The 18,373-nt window shown below is 45.4% G+C and overlaps 1 protein-coding gene across 1 annotated transcript; it reads left to right on the top strand.

Moving 5' to 3' along the window:
- The first annotated feature begins 10,244 nt into the window (after window positions 1–10,244).
- On the top strand, window positions 10,245–18,133 carry LOC142313119 (uncharacterized). The gene is made up of 3 exons (XM_075352104.1): window positions 10,245–10,257; window positions 12,443–12,556; window positions 14,631–18,133. The coding sequence occupies exons 1-3, from the start codon at window positions 10,245–10,247 to the stop codon at window positions 15,632–15,634; spliced, it is 1,131 nt and encodes a 376-aa protein (XP_075208219.1). The 3' UTR covers window positions 15,635–18,133.
- The last annotated feature ends 240 nt before the right edge of the window (window positions 18,134–18,373 follow it).

The raw sequence follows: 18,373 nt of genomic DNA, 5'->3' as shown, positions 1-18,373 counted from the left end.
AGTGTGCGGCTCTGCAGGTGGAGGTAGGTGCAGGGTATTATATATCTGTGTGCGGCTCTGCAGGTGGAGGTAGGTGCAGGGTATTATATATCTAGTGTGCGGCTCTGCAGGAGGAGGTAGGTGCAGGGTATTATATATCTAGTGTGCGGCTCTGCAGGTGGAGGTAGGTGCAGGTTATTATATATCTAGTGTGTGGCTCTGCAGGTGGAGGTAGGTGCAGGGTATTATATATCTAGTGTGCGGCTCTGCAGGTGGAGGTAGGTGCAGGGTATTATATATCTAGTGTGCGGCTCTGCAGGTGGAGGTAGGTGCAGGGTATTATATATCTAGTGTGCGGCTCTGCAGGTGGAGGTAGGTGCAGGGTATTATATATCTAGTGTGCGGCTCTGCAGGTGGAGGTAGGTGCAGGGTATTATATATCTAGTGTGCGGCTCTGCAGGTGGAGGTAGGTGCAGGGTATTGTATATCTAGTGTGCGGCTCTGCAGGTGGAGGTAGGTGCAGGGTATTGTATATCTAGTGTGCGGCTCTGCAGGTGGAGGTAGGTGCAGGGTATTATATATCTAGTGTGCGGCTCTGCAGGTGGAGGTAGGTGCAGGGTATTATATATCTAGTGTGCGGCTCTGCAGGAGGAGGTAGGTGCAGGGTATTATATATCTAGTGTGCGGCTCTGCAGGTGGAGGTAGGTGCAGGTTATTATATATCTAGTGTGCGGCTCTGCAGGTGGAGGTAGGTGCAGGTTATTATATATATAGTGTGCGGCTCTGCAGGTGGAGGTAGGTGCAGGGTATTATATATCTAGTGTGCGGCTCTGCAGGTGGAGGTAGGTGCAGGTTATTATATATATAGTGTGCGGCTCTGCAGGTGGAGGTAGGTGCAGGGTATTATATATCTAGTGTGCGGCTCTGCAGGAGGAGGTAGGTGCAGGGTATTATATATCTAGTGTGCGGCTCTGCAGGTGGAGGTAGGTGCAGGGTATTATATATCTAGTGTGCGGCTCTGCAGGTGGAGGTAGGTGCAGGGTATTATATATCTAGTGTGCGGCTCTGCAGGTGGAGGTAGGTGCAGGGTATTATATATCTAGTGTGCGGCTCTGCAGGTGGAGGTAGGGGCAGGGTATTATATATCTAGTGTGCGGCTCTGCAGGTGGAGGTAGGGGCAGGGTATTATATATCTAGTGTGCGGCTCTGCAGGTGGAGGTAGGTGCAGGGTATTATATATCTAGTGTGCGGCTCTGCAGGTGGAGGTAGGTGCAGGGTATTATATATCTAGTGTGCGGCTCTGCAGGTGGAGGTAGGTGCAGGGTATTATATATCTAGTGTGCGGCTCTGCAGGTGGAGGTAGGTGCAGGGTATTATATATCTAGTGTGCGGCTCTGCAGGTGGAGGTAGGTGCAGGGTATTATATATCTAGTGTGCGGCTCTGCAGGTGGAGGTAGGTGCAGGGTATTATATATCTAGTGTGCGGCTCTGCAGGAGGAGGTAGGTGCAGGGTATTATATATCTAGTGTGCGGCTCTGCAGGTGGAGGTAGGTGCAGGGTATTATATATCTAGTGTGCGGCTCTGCAGGAGGAGGTAGGTGCAGGTTATTATATATCTAGTGTGCGGCTCTGCAGGAGGAGGTAGGTGCAGGGTATTATATATCTAGTGTGCGGCTCTGCAGGTGGAGGTAGGTGCAGGGTATTATATATCTAGTGTGCGGCTCTGCAGGTGGAGGTAGGTGCAGGGTATTATATATCTAGTGTGCGGCTCTGCAGGTGGAGGTAGGTGCAGGGTATTATATATCTAGTGTGCGGCTCTGCAGGTGGAGGTAGGTGCAGGGTATTATATATCTAGTGTGCGGCTCTGCAGGTGGAGGTAGGTGCAGGGTATTATATATCTAGTGTGCGGCTCTGCAGGTGGAGGTAGGTGCAGGGTATTATATATCTAGTGTGCGGCTCTGCAGGTGGAGGTAGGTGCAGGGTATTATATATCTAGTGTGCGGCTCTGCAGGTGGAGGTAGGTGCAGGGTATTATATATCTAGTGTGCGGCTCTGCAGGTGGAGGTAGGTGCAGGGTATTATATATCTAGTGTGCGGCTCTGCAGGTGGAGGTAGGTGCAGGGTATTATATATCTAGTGTGCGGCTCTGCAGGTGGAGGTAGGTGCAGGGTATTATATATCTAGTGTGCGGCTCTGCAGGTGGAGGTAGGTGCAGGGTATTATATATCTAGTGTGCGGCTCTGCAGGTGGAGGTAGGTGCAGGGTATTATATATCTAGTGTGCGGCTCTGCAGGTGGAGGTAGGTGCAGGGTATTATATATCTAGTGTGCGGCTCTGCAGGAGGAGGTAGGTGCAGGGTATTATATATCTAGTGTGCGGCTCTGCAGGTGGAGGTAGGTGCAGGGTATTATATATCTAGTGTGCGGCTCTGCAGGAGGAGGTAGGTGCAGGTTATTATATATCTAGTGTGCGGCTCTGCAGGAGGAGGTAGGTGCAGGGTATTATATATCTAGTGTGCGGCTCTGCAGGTGGAGGTAGGTGCAGGGTATTATATATCTAGTGTGCGGCTCTGCAGGTGGAGGTAGGTGCAGGGTATTATATATCTAGTGTGCGGCTCTGCAGGTGGAGGTAGGTGCAGGGTATTATATATCTAGTGTGCGGCTCTGCAGGTGGAGGTAGGTGCAGGGTATTATATATCTAGTGTGCGGCTCTGCAGGTGGAGGTAGGTGCAGGGTATTATATATCTAGTGTGCGGCTCTGCAGGTGGAGGTAGGTGCAGGGTATTATATATCTAGTGTGCGGCTCTGCAGGTGGAGGTAGGTGCAGGGTATTATATATCTAGTGTGCGGCTCTGCAGGTGGAGGTAGGTGCAGGGTATTATATATCTAGTGTGCGGCTCTGCAGGTGGAGGTAGGTGCAGGGTATTATATATCTAGTGTGCGGCTCTGCAGGTGGAGGTAGGTGCAGGGTATTATATATCTAGTGTGCGGCTCTGCAGGTGGAGGTAGGTGCAGGTTATTTATCGCTTCCTTATATATCGCCTCCATACTCCACGGCGCTGTACACATTATTATCAAAATATAAAACAACAAAAAGAGGAATATTAATCCCCTAAAAATTAAGCAAATACAGCAAAAAGAGGCAACGGATGTAAAACTGCCCGGGCCAAGGATCTAATGCACTAGCGGGATGCAGCAAGACCCCAATAAATGGAGGCATCACAGGGGCAGGAGGAGCAAATCACTCACACACTCCCAACACATGGGGCAATTGCTGGATGATAAGATTGCACACTTATGGCTTGAATAGGGCGTCGTTCACACATGTAGGTGCACAGTATCTGGTAACAGCCTATTAGTTATGCCCATATTTCTTGATCAGGTGGGCTGCCCAGTACGATATATATGTGCACCAGACAGCACGGACTCCAATATGCAAGGCTTAACAAAAAGAGGCCTGGCTGCATCCTGTATATGATATTATGTGCAGAAAAATATATAAATATATGAGGTATTGGTTGGTATTCTGGCCAGAATACGGGCGCCCACAATCCACGTCACGGGTCCTCATGCTTGTGGGTTCCTACACTAATATATATATAGTACAGACCAAAAGTTTGGACACACCTCATTCAAAGACTATATATCTATAAAATATAAAAAACAACAAAAAGAGGAATAATAATCCTCCAAAAATTCCTCTTTTTACGGTTTTATATATATCTAATAAAGCTGTGTGTGTGTGTGTGTGTGTGTGTGTGTGTGTGTGTGTGTGTGTGTGTGTGTGTGTGTGTGTGTGTGTGTGTGTATGTATGTATGTATGTATGTATGGCCGGGATTGGCATCTGCACCGTCGCAGCTACAGCCACAAAATTTTGCACACTCACACGTCTGGACCCCGAGAGCGCATAGGCTATGTTGTGAGGCGAAATGTTAACCCCGCGCATTCCAATTTACCAATCAATTTTGCCCCTACCTACATAATGGGAAAAAAGTGAAACGAAAAGTGTTAGAAGCAAATTCACAGCTGTCAGATTTGAACAAGGGGGACTTAAAGAATGAGAGCGATGGCGCCAAGGAGTATATACTGCACAGTTGCTAAGGTGGGGCCCCGACATGGGATACTCACCACACTCGGGAATATGAACACACACACAAAATGCGCCACATACTACCACGTGCTTGAACACCTATACCACCCTCAGCACACATCTCACCACACATACACCAACCTCGCCACATAATCGCCCTAAACACACACAAGTCTGGTATTATCCTTCACAAATAAAAATCTGATTAATAAGCAGCCAAACTACAAGAACAACAAATGTACCACATAGGAAATATGGCCGCTGTCAGTCACATGACCTGTCTATTATGTGTATGTGTGAGCTAATATATACTGTCAGGGGGGAGGGCTTTCTGTTGCCTGGGGATTTATCAGGCTGCCAATAGCAACCAATCACAGCTCAGCTTCTATTTTGCTACAGTTAATTCATCTGAGCTCTGATTGGTTAATATGGGCAACAAAGGACATTCTCAGTATAACAAAGCTTGTGTGAGGTGATAGGATGTCAGTTAGGGTGTGTTGGTGGAAAGGTTACAAGTGAAAAGGTTTTGGTACCGTGTTAGCCAGTTGAAAAATTATTGAATGTTCTCAGTGAGAGGAACAAAATTATAATCTTGTGATACCTTTTAATGGTTAACTAAAATAAAATAAAGTGATGTTACAAAGCAAGCTTTCAAGACATCTCAGGTCCCTTCATCAGGCATAGTAAAGGTGGAAAGGCTGATGTCAGTCACATTACCTCTATGTGAGAGGATATAGAAACTGTCAGTTACAGGCTATTTTTACCACAATAATGCCTCATAAGTAAAGGAATTCCTTGGCACGAATGTCAGCTGATCCGAAAATAAAAGCTGCATTACGGGCCAATGAATAATGTGAAGTCCGAGAAACAAGGCTGACACAGATGAGAACAGCAGCTGCTTCCTCAAGAGCCAATGAACTTTCTGAGGAGAGGGAAGCGAGGCTTGCAGACAAGAGAACAGGAGCTGCTTCCTCAAGGGCCAATGAACTTTCTGAGGAGAGGGAAGAGAGGCTTGCAGACATGAAAACAAGAGCTGCTTCCTCAAGAGCCAATGAACTTTCTGAGGAGAGGGAAGCGAGACTTGCAGACATGAGAACAAGAGCTGCTTCCTCAAGGGCCAATGAACTTTCTGAGGAGAGGGATGCAACTCTTGCAGACATGAAAACAAGAGCTGCTTCCTCGAGGGCCAATGAACTTTCTGAGGAGAGGGAAGCGAGGCTTGCAGACATGAAAACAAGAGCTGCTTCCTCATGGGCCTCGGGCTGGAGGTGTGATGGAGTGGGGGTGCTTTGCTGGTGACACTGTTGGGGATTTATTCAAAATTGAAGGCATACTAAACCAGCATGGCTATCACAGCATCTTGCAGCGGCGTGCTATTCCATCCGGTTTGCGTTTAGTTGGATCATCATTTATTTTTCAACAGGACAATGACCCCAAACACACCTCCAGGCTGTGTAAGGGCTATTTGACTAAGAAGGAGAGTGATGGGGTGCTACACCAGATGACCTGGTCTCCACAGTCACCAGACCTGAACCCAATCGAGATGGTTTGGAGTGAGCTGGACCGCAGAGTGAAAGCAAAAGGGCCTACAAGTGCTAAGCATCTCTGGGAACTCCTTCAAGACTGTTGGAAAACCATTTCCGATGACTACCTCTTGAAGCTCATCAAGAGAATGCCAAGAGTGTGCAAAGTAATAATGAAAGCAAAAGGTGGCTACTTTGAAGAACCTAGAATATAAGACATATTTTCAGTTGTTTCACACTTTTTTAAGTATTTCATTCCACATGTGTTAATTCATAGTTTTGATGCCTTCAATGTGAATCTACAATTTTCAGAGTCCTGAAAATAAAGAAAAGTGTTTGAATGAGAAGGTGTGTCCAAACTTTTGGTCTGTACTATATATATATTAGTGTAGGGACCCACAAGCATGAGGACCCGTGACGTGGATTGTGGGCACCCGTATTCTGGCCAGAATACCAACCAATACCTCATATATTTATATATTTTTATGCACATGATATCATATACAGGATGCAGCCAGGCCTCTTTTTGTTAGGCCTTGCATATTGGAGTCCGTGCTGTCTGGTGCACATATATATCGTACTGGGCAGCCCACCTGATCAAGAAATATGGGCATAACTAATGGGCTGTTAACCAGATACTGTGCACCTACAAGTGTGAACGACGCCCTATTCAAGCCATAAGTGTGCGATTTTTTTCATCTAGCAATTGCCCCTCCATGTGTTGGAAGTGTGTGAGTGATTTGCTCCTGCTGCACCTGTGATGCCTCCATTTATTGGGGGTCTTGCTGCACCCTGCTAGTTCATTAGTTCCTTGGCCCGGGCAGTTTTGCACACTATTATTACCATTACGCTCTCTATAGACTTTCCTCACACTCGCGGTCAGTGTTGGCTTCGGATGGCAGAGACCCTCCTGTAACACTGACTCTGGGGCGGCTGCTCCGCTCCGGACACATGTTACCTTCCCCTCAGTCACATATTTCCCGCTTTTTCTATATGATAATACAGTGTTTGTCGCTTTACATTGCGTATTTATTACTTTTCTGCCTCTATACTCACACGACGACTTATCTTTTTCCCATTTTAACTATTTCTGAATGACTCTACTCACTTTACTGTTTATTGCGCTGAAAAGATTGATCAAAATTCCAGATTTGGTGAAGTTTTGGGGAAAAAAAACCCCAAACCCATTTCCGCCATTGATGTACTCACACTGACGAGCAAAAGGATAACAATGCTTTGCACTTTTGACTTTCAGGCTCCATATCTCACCATCCACTACAGCTTCCAGCTGAAAATGACGACCTACAATCATCTTGGCTATATCCTACATAAATGTGACTTGCAGCTATTTAGCATATGATTAGTTATGCAGATTGTTGTCATGTCACTGCATAGTTAACATTTTGCTTCTAAAAATCAAAATGTAAATTTGTATTATTTTGTGAATATTTTGTAAATCCACCTTTTGGCTTTCACCTCTCCTGAATCCTTCTGGGCTCTCTATCAGATTCACGTACTGTATGTCTCCACTGAAATCTGCTCCCAGGTCTCTTCTCCACGTTCCCAGTGTTTGTGTATACTGGTCAGGTCTCTTCTCCACGTTCCCAGTGTTGGTGTATACTGGTCAGGTCTCTTCTCCGCGTTCCCAGTGTTGGTGTATACTGGTCAGGTCTCTTCTCCATGTTCCCAGTGTTGGTGTATACTGGTCAGGTCTCTTCTCCATGTTCCCAGTGTTGGTGTATACTGGTCAGGTCTCTTCTCCATGTTCCCAGTGTTGGTGTATACTGGTCAGGTCTCTTCTCCATGTTCCCAGTGTTAGTGTATACTGGTCAGGTCTCCTCTCCACGTTCCCAGTGTTGATGTATACTGGTCAGGTCTCTTCTCCACGTTCCCAGTGTTAGTGTATACTGGTCAGGTCTCTTCTACACATTCCCAGTGTTGGTGTATACTGGTCAGGTCTCTTCTTCACGTTCCCAGTGTTGGTGTATACTGGTCAGGTCTCTTCTCCACGTTCCCTGTGTTGGTGTATACTGGTCAGGTCTCTTCTCCATGTTCCCAGTGTTTGTGTATACTGGTCAGGTCTCTTCTCCACGTTCCCAGTGTTGGTGTATACTGGTCAGGTCTCTTCTCCGCGTTCCCAGTGTTGGTGTATACTGGTCGGGTCTCTTCTCCGCGTTCCCAGTGTTGGTGTATACTGGTCAGGTCTCTTCTCCGCGTTCCCAGTGTTGGTGTATACTGGTCAGGTCTCTTCTCCATGTTCCCAGTGTTGGTGTATACTGGTCAGGTCTCTTCTCCGCGTTCCCAGTGTTGGTGTATACTGGTCAGGTCTCTTCTCCGCGTTCCCAGTGTTGGTGTATACTGGTCAGGTCTCTTCTCCGCGTTCCCAGTGTTGGTGTATACTGGTCAGGTCTCTTCTCCGCGTTCCCAGTGTTGGTGTATACTGGTCAGGTCTCTTCTCCGCGTTCCCAGTGTTGGTGTATACTGGTCGGGTCTCTTCTCCGCGTTCCCAGTGTTGGTGTATACTGGTCGGGTCTCTTCTCCGCGTTCCCAGTGTTGGTGTATACTGGTCAGGTCTCTTCTACACGTTCCCAGTGTTGGTGTATACTGGTCAGGTCTCTTCTCCACGTTCCCTGTGTTGGTGTATACTGGTCAGGTCTCTTCTCCATGTTCCCTGTGTTGGTGTATACTGGTCAGGTCTCTTCTCCATGTTCCCAGTGTTGGTGTATACTGGTCAGGTCTCTTCTCCATGTTCCCAGTGTTGGTGTATACTGGTCAGGTTTCTTCTCCACGTTCCCAGTGTTGGTGTATCCTGGTCAGGTCTCTTCTTCACGTTCCCAGTGTTTTTGTATACTGGTCAGGTCTTTTCTCCACGTTCCCAGTGTTGGTGTATACTGGTCAGGTCTCTTCTCCATGTTCCCAATGTTGGTGTATACTGGTCAGGTCTCTTCTCCACGTTCCTAGTGTTGGTGTATACTGGTCAGGTCTCTTCTCCACGTTCCTAGTGTTGGTGTATACTGGTCAGGTCTCTTCTCCATGTTCCCAATGTTGGTGTATACTGGTCAGGTCTATTCTCCACGTTCCCAGTGTTGGTGTATATTGGTCAGGTCTCTTCTCCATGTTCCCAGTGTTGGTGTATACTGGTCAGGTCTCTTCTTTACATTCCCAGTGTTAGTGTATACTGGTCAGGTCTCTTCTACACGTTCCCAGTGTTGGTGTATACTGGTCAGGTCTCTTCTCCACGTTCCCAGTGTTGGTGTATACTGGTCAGGTCTCTTCTCCACGTTCCCAATGTTGGTGTATACTGGTCAGGTCTATTCTCCACGTTCCCAGTGTTGGTGTATATTGGTCAGGTCTCTTCTCCATGTTCCCAGTGTTGGTGTATACTGGTCAGGTCTGTTCTTTACATTCCCAGTGTTATACTGGTCAGGTCTCTTCTCCATGTTCCCAGTGTTGGTGTACACTGGTCAGGTCTCTTCTCCACGTTCCCTGTGTTGGTATATACTGGTCTCCTCACTAGGAATGTATACAGCTCTTTCTTCACCCACAAGTGTTGGGTTAGGTTAAAGGGAACCTATCTAGTCCAATATGCACTCAGAACCACGAGCAGTTCTGGGTGCATATTACTAATCCCTGCCTAATGGTCCCTTTATACACTAGCATAGATAAAGGGATCTGTAGAAAAAGTATTTCTAAAGATCCTTTATAATATGCTAACGAGCGCGGGGACTAGTCCCAAGGGCGTTGCTTCCCTTGCTAGTCAACCCCATTAGAATGTTAGTACACCCACAGGGACGTACTATCATGCAAATGAATGCACAGCGTCACAGGATGCTTTCACTCATCTCTCAGCTGCCATCACCGCCCGACACTGGATTTTGGCTCAGTGCGCATGATCCCGGAGTTTGGGTCATGCACACTACTTCAGTTTGAAGCCGGGATGCGTACACCCAGCTTCATTGTGCGCATGACCTAAACCCCGTGGTCATGCACACTGAGCCATAATCCAGCGTGCGGCGATGATGGCAGCAAAGAGGTGAGTGAGATCATCCTCTGACACTGCATATTCATTAGCATGTTAGCACACCCACGGGGGCGTGCAAAATGCTAATGGGGCCGACTAGCCAGGGGAACTAACGCCCAGAGGACTAGTCCCAGCACTCATTTGCATACAATAAAAGATCTTTAGTAATACTTTTTTCTAAAGATCCCTTTATCTATGCTACTAGATACAGGGACGGTTAGGCAGGGATTAGCAATATGTACCCAGAACTGCTCGTGATTCTGGGTGCACACTGGACCTGACAGGTTCACTTGTACACTAGAACTACTGGACTCGTGACACCTATATAGAAATACATAGTGCAAAGTAGTCAAAATGACTACCTCAGTAGTTCTAGTGTTAATGTCTGGGGACTGTGGAGACAATCCATCTCCTCTACTTCATTGTCATTGAGCCATTTCTTCCCCAATCTCGCCATATGCTTTTGGTCGTTGTCCTGCTGGAACAATATCTTGTCCTTTTTGTACCCATAGTACTCGAATGTATGAAGTACTGTATTTTCCGGTTTGTAAGACGCACTTTATTTTCCCCCAAAACTGGGGGAAAAATGGGGGTGCATTTTACAAACCGCATATGGTTTACCAGGGCAGCAATGGTGGCGCAGGGTCGGTGATACTGCAGGCTTGTGGGGTGTCGCAGCAGTGAGCACCATTGATCTGCCAGCGGGCTGCTTTGAATCTCCCACAGTTGATGAAATGGACTTCAAGAAAATGGCTGTGGAGGCGGTACATGCGCAAATAGGACTCCATGACCATTTTCTTGAAGTCCATCACATTAATCTGCACATGCGCCTGCTCCGCGGCAATTTTCTTGAAGTCTATCTCGTCAACTGCAGGTGATTCAAAGCAGCCCGTAATCCACCAGCAGATCAATAGTCCTTGCCGCCGCGACACCCCACAAGTCCGCAGTATCGCCGACCCTCCGCTGCCACACACTGAGCCACAACACCCCCTCTTGCGAACCCACTGGCAGATCAATGGTGCCCACCACCCTGACACCCAACGAGCCCGCAGCAGTGTTGCCGACCCTCTACACACTGACCCTATTGAGCCACAACACCCCCTCCTCTGAGCCCACAGCATCGCTGACCCTCCTAAGCCGTGACACCCTCTCCTTCATGCCGACAGCATCGCCTACCCTGCCTCCACTAGTGAGTTAATATAAGAGGCACTAGGATTATAAGCCGGACCCTCATTTTAACAATAAAAACATTATTTTCTATATTCCTCCTTCAAATATATGGTGTGTCTTATAATCCGGTGCATCTTATTAAACAAAACAAAAAAACGGTCCGTCTTGTAGGATCCTCACATATAGCTCAGCATTGAGAACACCATCGATCCCGGTCAAGTATCGCTTTTGACTGAGAAACCATCATATCATCAGGCTTCCACCATGGAACTTGACAGTTCCTTCAATTTCTCGATCCGTTTGCCCCTCTTTTCCCTTGTTTCTTCCAGACCCATTTGCTCCCATTAGGGCCGTCTATTGACTTTCATCTCATTGCTCCAAATCACCTGTTTCCAATCTTCTTCTTTCCACTTTTCTACTTGTTGACTCCAATATTTTGCCTGGATGTCACCTCTTGGCTTTTGAATGGATGGACGGACTTCACTTCATATTCTTCCAACTGTCATGGCCACAAAAGTTGCAGTTTGCCAATTTTCTTGGCCAAGAGACCGCTATTGATGAGCTGGATGATCCGGTTTTTCTCCTCGATTCCAACCAGTGACCTTTCTCTTTGGGATCAACCTAATAACACACAGAGCTATTAGGGAATGTGAGAACAGGTTTGTAATTTATAGTATACAGGTAGACAAAGATTGAAACATTAACAATGCAACGACATGATGAGAATCTGCATAACTGATCATATGCTAAATAGCTGAAAGTGAAAATTGGTGACTTCCAATGAGGTTCGGTTCACAGGAATCCTCTGTGACCTCTAGACATATGAAGTTATCACATTACTGCTTCATACCGATATCATAGCACTAGTAATTGTATTTCATATGTTTACACCAGCTCATCTTCCCATTAAGATCCCTACAATATCGGATCCTCTCAGTGGAGATTTTCTATAGAAGAGAATTTTCCTGATTGCCCCGTGAAGGATGGATATGGACAGGGACAAGATGGCGGAGAGGATATTACACCTCACCCTAGAGATCCTCTTCCGGCTTACTGGAGAGGTGAGAGATTCTGATGACGTCACATTACACCATTCTTATCTATGGGAATAACAGATGGACAGAACTGGAGAGGTGAGGACTCTGGAAATGTCTGGAGTGAGATTTATTACTGTGTTTCTCCATAACCAGGATTACACAGTAGTGAAGAAGACCTCTAGTGAGCACTGTCAGGCCCCTGTGTCTGAGGGATGGGGAAGACCCCTGAGCCCAATCACGGGGCCTCCACCTCACCCCCCGATACATGAGGACATCAATGACCAGAAGATCCTAGACCTCATCTACAAGATGATTGAGCTGCTGACTGGAGAGGTGACACTGCTGGGAATGCTGGGACATTATACAGTAAAGCTATGAAGGGATCGGGGGGTGACGGTATCATTGTATGTGTCAGGTTCCTATAAGGTGTCAGGACGTCACCGTCTATTTCTCCATGGAGGAGTGGGAGTATTTAGAAGGACACAAAGATCTGTACAAGGACGTCATGATGGAGGTTCCCCAGCCCCTCACATCACCAGGTAATAGACAGGACTAAATACACACGGCCTATAATTATCTGTATGTAAGGAATGAATTCAGTCCCTGTATGTGTCTCCTCCAGTTCTATCCAGTAAGAGGACAACACCAGAGAGATGTCCCCGTCCTCTTCTCCCTCAGGACTGTAAAGAAGAAGCTCCCGATGTTCCTCAGGATGTGTTTCCTCCAGCTCTATCCAGTAAGAGATATCTACTCATGTACTTTCTGCACTAATTTTGTGTTTACATTTTTTCACTTTCTGCTCTGGTTTTTTCAGCTGTATTTTCTTTGCTTCTGCTTCTTCTGCTGTTTGTTTCTAGTGTCTTCTCTTTGTTGTTATGATGTCAACTCAAAGACCTGCAGAGGGTTCATGAATACCCTGTTTCCCCGAAAAGACGACCTAAACCGAAAATAAGACCTAGCATGATTTTATGGGATTTTTGGAGAATGCTTGAAATATAAGCCCTATTCCAAAAATAAGCTCTAGTTACAGTCAGGGCCAACGTTGGGAGGAGTCAAACTGCGCAATTTCTCAGGAACCCCACTCTCTTAGGGACCTCATCAGTTGTATTCTAAGGTTGATTGTTTAAGGACCTTTGACTTCAAAGTCATGTGACATGATGTAACCAAAGATCTGTTAATTGCAGGAGTCTAAATGAACTTCGAAAAAAAAATCTCTTTGAAATTGTCTGTGTTGTGCATCAATGTTACAAGGAGATTTTTGCAGCTTTTGCCAACTGTTATGGCGGCATCAGGATCTGTGGAAATTATAGATTCTGGTACTCTGTATGTTAACTTTTCTGATGTCTGTGAGCAGCGCAGGGAGACGCAGGCGTGGAACCACAGGCTTGGGCAGGCTAGCAAGAGTTAAGGCCACTTTACACACAGAGATAAATCTTTGGCAGATCTGTGGTTGCAGTGAAATCATGGACATATTGTTCCATTTGTACACAGCCACAAACCTGGCACTGATTGTCCACAATTTCACTGCAACCACAGATCTGCCGCAGATTTATCTCTGTGTGTAAAGTGGCCTTAATTCTCTGCTGGGCTGCTTGTTAATGTCTTTGATCACATGCTGTAGAGGAGAAAGTATTGTTTGCTTCCCTTCTGTATATGCTGGCTGGACTATTTCATTAATGCCAGCTATAGCTTGCCTATACTGGTCTGGTCAGGTGTTGTGATCCAGACTTATGGGTGGTTGTTGTGAATTATTACTGTGAGCTGTTGTGGTGTTAAGCCTGGTTGTCTTTTTGTTGCTGCCTTCCTGCTCTTGCTTTTCTCCTTAGTCTCTCACTGTTTATTTCTGTGAGTTTGCCATGTGTCCCGTCTGTCTTAATCTGTGTTTCCATCATACTCCTGCCCCTTCCTTCCATCTTCAGGGGTAATCCAGAGGTTAAGAATAGCTTAGGGTTCCCTATTGTGAGGGACAGTTTAGGAGCCCCCTGTCCCTCATTATCCTGCAGTCACATTGTGACAGTCAATTAGATTATTTACTGTTGCACATTCCAGAGAACTGGTGCTAGGAATGGGAGATCCGAATTAATGCCGATGTAACTCTTAAGGAGGCTTTACACGCAGCGATATCGCTAGCGATATCGCTGGTGAAAGCACCTGCCCCCGTCGTTTGTGCGTCACGGGCAAATCGCTGCCCATGGCACACAAAATCGTTAGGAGCTGTCACACGGACTTACCTGCCTAGCGACGTCGGTGTTGCCGGCGGACCGCCTCCTTTCTAAGATTCTAAGGGGGCTGTTCGTACGGCGTCACAGCAGCGTCACTAAGCGGCCGCCCAATAGAAGCGGAGGGGCGGAGATGAGCGGCCGTAACATCCCGCCCACCTCCTTCCTTCCTCATTGCCGGTGGCCGCAGGTAAGCTGTAGTTCGTCGTTCCCGAGGTGTCATACGTAGCGATGTGTGCTGCCTCGGGAACGACAAACAACCTGCGTCCTCAACAATCAACGATTTTTTGAAAATGAACGATGTGTCAACGATTAACAATAAGGTGAGTATTTTTGATCGTTAATGGCCGGTAGTTTGTGTCACACGCAACGACGTCGCTAACGATGCCGGATGTGCGTCATGGAATCCGTGACCCCGGCGATATATCGTTAGATACGTCGTTGCGTGTAACGGGGCCTTTAGATGTCGAAATTGGAAAACAGATTCAGGATACATTTTTTTCCTCATTTAATTTCTGATGTTTTGGTTTAAAAAAATGTATTTTCAAGATAATATCATTAAAAAAATAATAACATTGTGTTTATTTTTAGCAGATGACTGTATTGGGAGTTCAGATGGACCTCTAATATCTTCAGAATTTATAACAAATGATGAAAGTATCACACATGACACATATGAAGAGCATGCTGTTGTCCCAGTTATACCTCCAGTTCTTCCTCGGAAAGCTTTATCATCTGATCTTTTCATTCAAGTACATAATTACGATTTATCACAGAATTGTAAACAAAATAAAAGTTACAGAAAGGATGTGGAACATGAAACAGCTCCTACAAAGGAGAAACCGTTTTCATGTCCAAAATGTGGGAAATGTTTTACCAGGAAATCATATCTTGTTAACCATCAAAGATATTATACAGGGGAGAAGCCATTTTCATGTTCAGAGTGTGGGAAATGTTTCATATGGAAATCAAATCTTGTTGAGCATCAAAGAATTCACACAGGGGAGAAGCCATTTTCATGTTCAGAGTGTGGGAAATGTTTTATTCAGAAATCACATCTTGTTGTGCATAAGAAAAATCACACAGGGGCGAAGCCATTTTCATGCTTGGAATGTGGTAAATGTTTTAGTAGGAAATCAAATCTTGTTGACCATGGAAAACGTCACACCGGGGAGAAGCTATTTTCATGTTCACAATGTGGGAAATGTTTTATTCGAAAATCAGAACTTGTTGAGCATCAAAGATCTCACACAGGGGAGAAGCCATTTTCATGTTCAGAGTGTGGGAAATGTTTTATTCGGAATCCAGAACTTGTTTTGCATCAAAGATTTCACAAAGGGGAAAAGCCATTTTCATGTTCAGAATGTGGGAAATGTTTTATTCAGAAATCAGAGCTTGTTAGACATCATAAAAATCACACAGGGGAGAAGCCATTTTCATGTTCAGAATGTGGGAAATGTTTTATTCAGAAATCAGCTCTGGTTAGGCATCAAAGATCTCACACAGGGGAGAAGCCATTTTCCTGCCCAGAATGTAGTAAATGTTTCATTAGGAAGTCATATCTTGTTTACCATCAAAAAAATCATACAAAATAACCAATTTTTATGTTCTGAATGTGTAAAATGTAATTCTCAGAAATCAGGTCTTGTTAAACATCTGAAGAAGCCGCACAGGGAAGGAACCTTTTTCATGTTGTGAATAATTGAAATGTTTAACTGGTAAATCAAGTCTTGCCGACCATCAGAAAACCAACAGAGCGGAGCAGCCATTCTTGTGTTCAGAATTTGCCAAATGTTTTTTTTTTTTATCATTAATCAGGTCCTGTTGTCAGATGAGTAACACAGGAGAAGCCATCATGATGTACTATAATTCAAAGGGTTTTATCGAAAAATCGGCTACAATTGCTTAAGCAAGAATTGGTGAGGGAAAGAACCATTTTATCTCTTTTTAAACTTATTGTATTTTTTGGACCATAAGACACACCTAGGTTATGAAGAAGGAAAATAGGGAAAAAGACTGTTGCAAAAAAATGTGGTCATGACGTGCTATTATGGGGGGGATCTGCTGCTGACACTGTTACAGGGGTAATATCCCCAATCTCTAGCACAATGTGTTTGATGACTTTTCCTTTAAATAGTGCTTATCGCAAATCTGTGGCTGCTGTTTTTATTTACTAAAACAGTGGAGAGCCACAGATTAGTGCATTTTCTAAATATTATCCAGTACCAAAACTTTTGGAAGTGTCCCTAATGTCCCCCAAAATTATCTTCCAGGTTGTGAGATCACACAACCCTCAGAGATCACACTCTCCGTGAAAGAATGAGCTCTAGGACCCCAGGTCTATAGCATCCTTCTTAAGCAGTTAAGTAAAACCTTAAAAAAAGTATGTGACCTCGCTGGATTAGTTGAGAGAGCAATGTCTTGTGCTTAGAACAGCTGCAGAGATTTGTGGGGTCCCGCTCTGCACACTGAGATCCAACATACTAGAAGTTCGGGCTCAACTTTGCTAGTAAATTGGGTATTTTGAGAGCCTTTAGGAATATTTGTAAAAGGTTTTGATACTGGATTATATTTAGATAATTCACTAATCTCAGATTGCCCACTGCTTTATTTACTAAAAAGCGCAGCACCAGATTGGAGATAGGAACTTTGAAGTATATTATATTGTATATAATTGCATTTGAAAACTTGTTGTTTTGTTAATAAATGCTTGTAAATATATATTCTTCATGCCTGTCTTTCTCTATTGTCTAGATGTGATGATTTTGTCTCAGAACCTCTGGAGTTGAGGCAGAGCTGTATGCATTTTGCACAAAAATAGTGAGGGGATGTCACGGAGATGTCACGGCCGCCTGACAGTCTAGTGGCAGAAGTGTTGGAAAATCCCAGAAATTTGCAGCACGTGTTGTTATCTGACAGTTCTCTGTTTCTGCAGCAGCAGACTCCATGACCCTGGGAAATGGTCAGCTTTTCCTCTCAGTTGTCAGCCTCTGACTTCCTTTATAAACCTCACCCTGAGGTGCTCTGGGTGAGGTTTATAGTTGTTTCTGACTGTGGTTTGCAGTGGTCGGCTCTTCTTGTTGTTCCAGAGACTTCTGTGGTAACTGCTCCTAAGATAAGTGTTTGACTTTTGCTATGTACCTTGGCTCAGGTGGTAGCATTTGTATTTCCTCTGTATTGTTTCCTTTTGTCTCCTTTAGCGTTAGTAGTGTTGATGAAGAGCTCATACCCACCATCCTTATTTAGGGCCCAAATCAGGGTTTGCCTAGGTTGAGGTATTCCTGCTCGACAATAGGTACAGAGCCTGTATAGGGTTGGTAAGAGCAGTGAGGGTGTGTGACGACATGGACTCTCATGGGTTAAAGTTTCTTAAAATCCAGCCAGACAGCATGATAGATTGTCTATAGACGGGGGAGAAGTCCCTCATTTGTTTTTACAAGACTCTTGTTGACTCAATGTAATTGTGTTGGCCACTGAAAGCTAGACGTATTGTTCTCCAGACATTTCCAGTAACCATTGTATTGTAGTTTTGTATTGATAATGTAATTACCTTAGTAGCCATTGTCTAGTCGGTGACTCCCAGTTTACATGTACACCCTCAGTCTTTCTACCCATATCATTTAAATGAACATTGTCCATGCAGCTTGAAATTCCTCCAATGGGAGAAGCAATCTTGTCCAACCAATCGATGAGGACGCAGTGTATCCAAGTGGAAGGTTGTGGCTATAAAAAGGACTTCTTTAAGCCACCAGGGGTTGTTGATGGATTCAGTCTAAGCTCTTTGGAGCTGACTGGAGGATCAGGACAACTTATGGCTTCAATCTAGGGACTCCGGATCCGGTTGGAGACCATATCCACAGCCTAGGGATTTCGACTCTGGCTGCCAGGATTGTAACATCAAACCAGGACTACCTAAGGAGGACACGCAGGTTGGGACAGTTCAGTCACCTGTTACAGACTTTGCAGACCTCAGACAGCTTGGAACCTGTGAGGCATGGACATTCTAAATCCCTGGTGAGCCAGCGGAAGGGTGAGACTCTGTTGCCTGTTACATTTGTGTGTTTTGCTGGTTATGTGTTATGTGCTGTTAATTGTTTGGGGATCCAATAAAGTCTAATTATTGTGGTTCCCTCACCCTGTGTTGTCTGAGTAGTGTTACGCCCACGGTTAGGGAGGCCGGCGTTCAGTTGGGATGAGCCCTGAGCCACGCTGTCTTTCTAAAGGCGGCGGGTTTTAGTGGATGAGAGCGCCCACTGAGCCCCGTGTCTCCACAGGGTGATCTGCAGGTTATTGTAAGGAGTCACCACTTCCCCCTTTCCCTAGTGATAGGGCAT

This window comes from Anomaloglossus baeobatrachus, chromosome 5, assembly GCF_048569485.1.
Source record: "Anomaloglossus baeobatrachus isolate aAnoBae1 chromosome 5, aAnoBae1.hap1, whole genome shotgun sequence".
In the NCBI taxonomy this organism is placed as follows: Eukaryota; Metazoa; Chordata; class Amphibia; order Anura; family Aromobatidae; genus Anomaloglossus; species Anomaloglossus baeobatrachus.
This window is presented reverse-complemented; position numbering and strand designations above follow the sequence as displayed.

What these genes read in the sequence shown, in the direction of transcription:
- LOC142313119 (XM_075352104.1), top strand. An exon ending in GTTTCCTCCAGCTCTATCCA is followed by an intron (nt 12,557 to 14,630) that starts GTAAGAGATATC and finishes GTTTATTTTTAG; the next exon opens with CAGATGACTGTATTGGGAGT.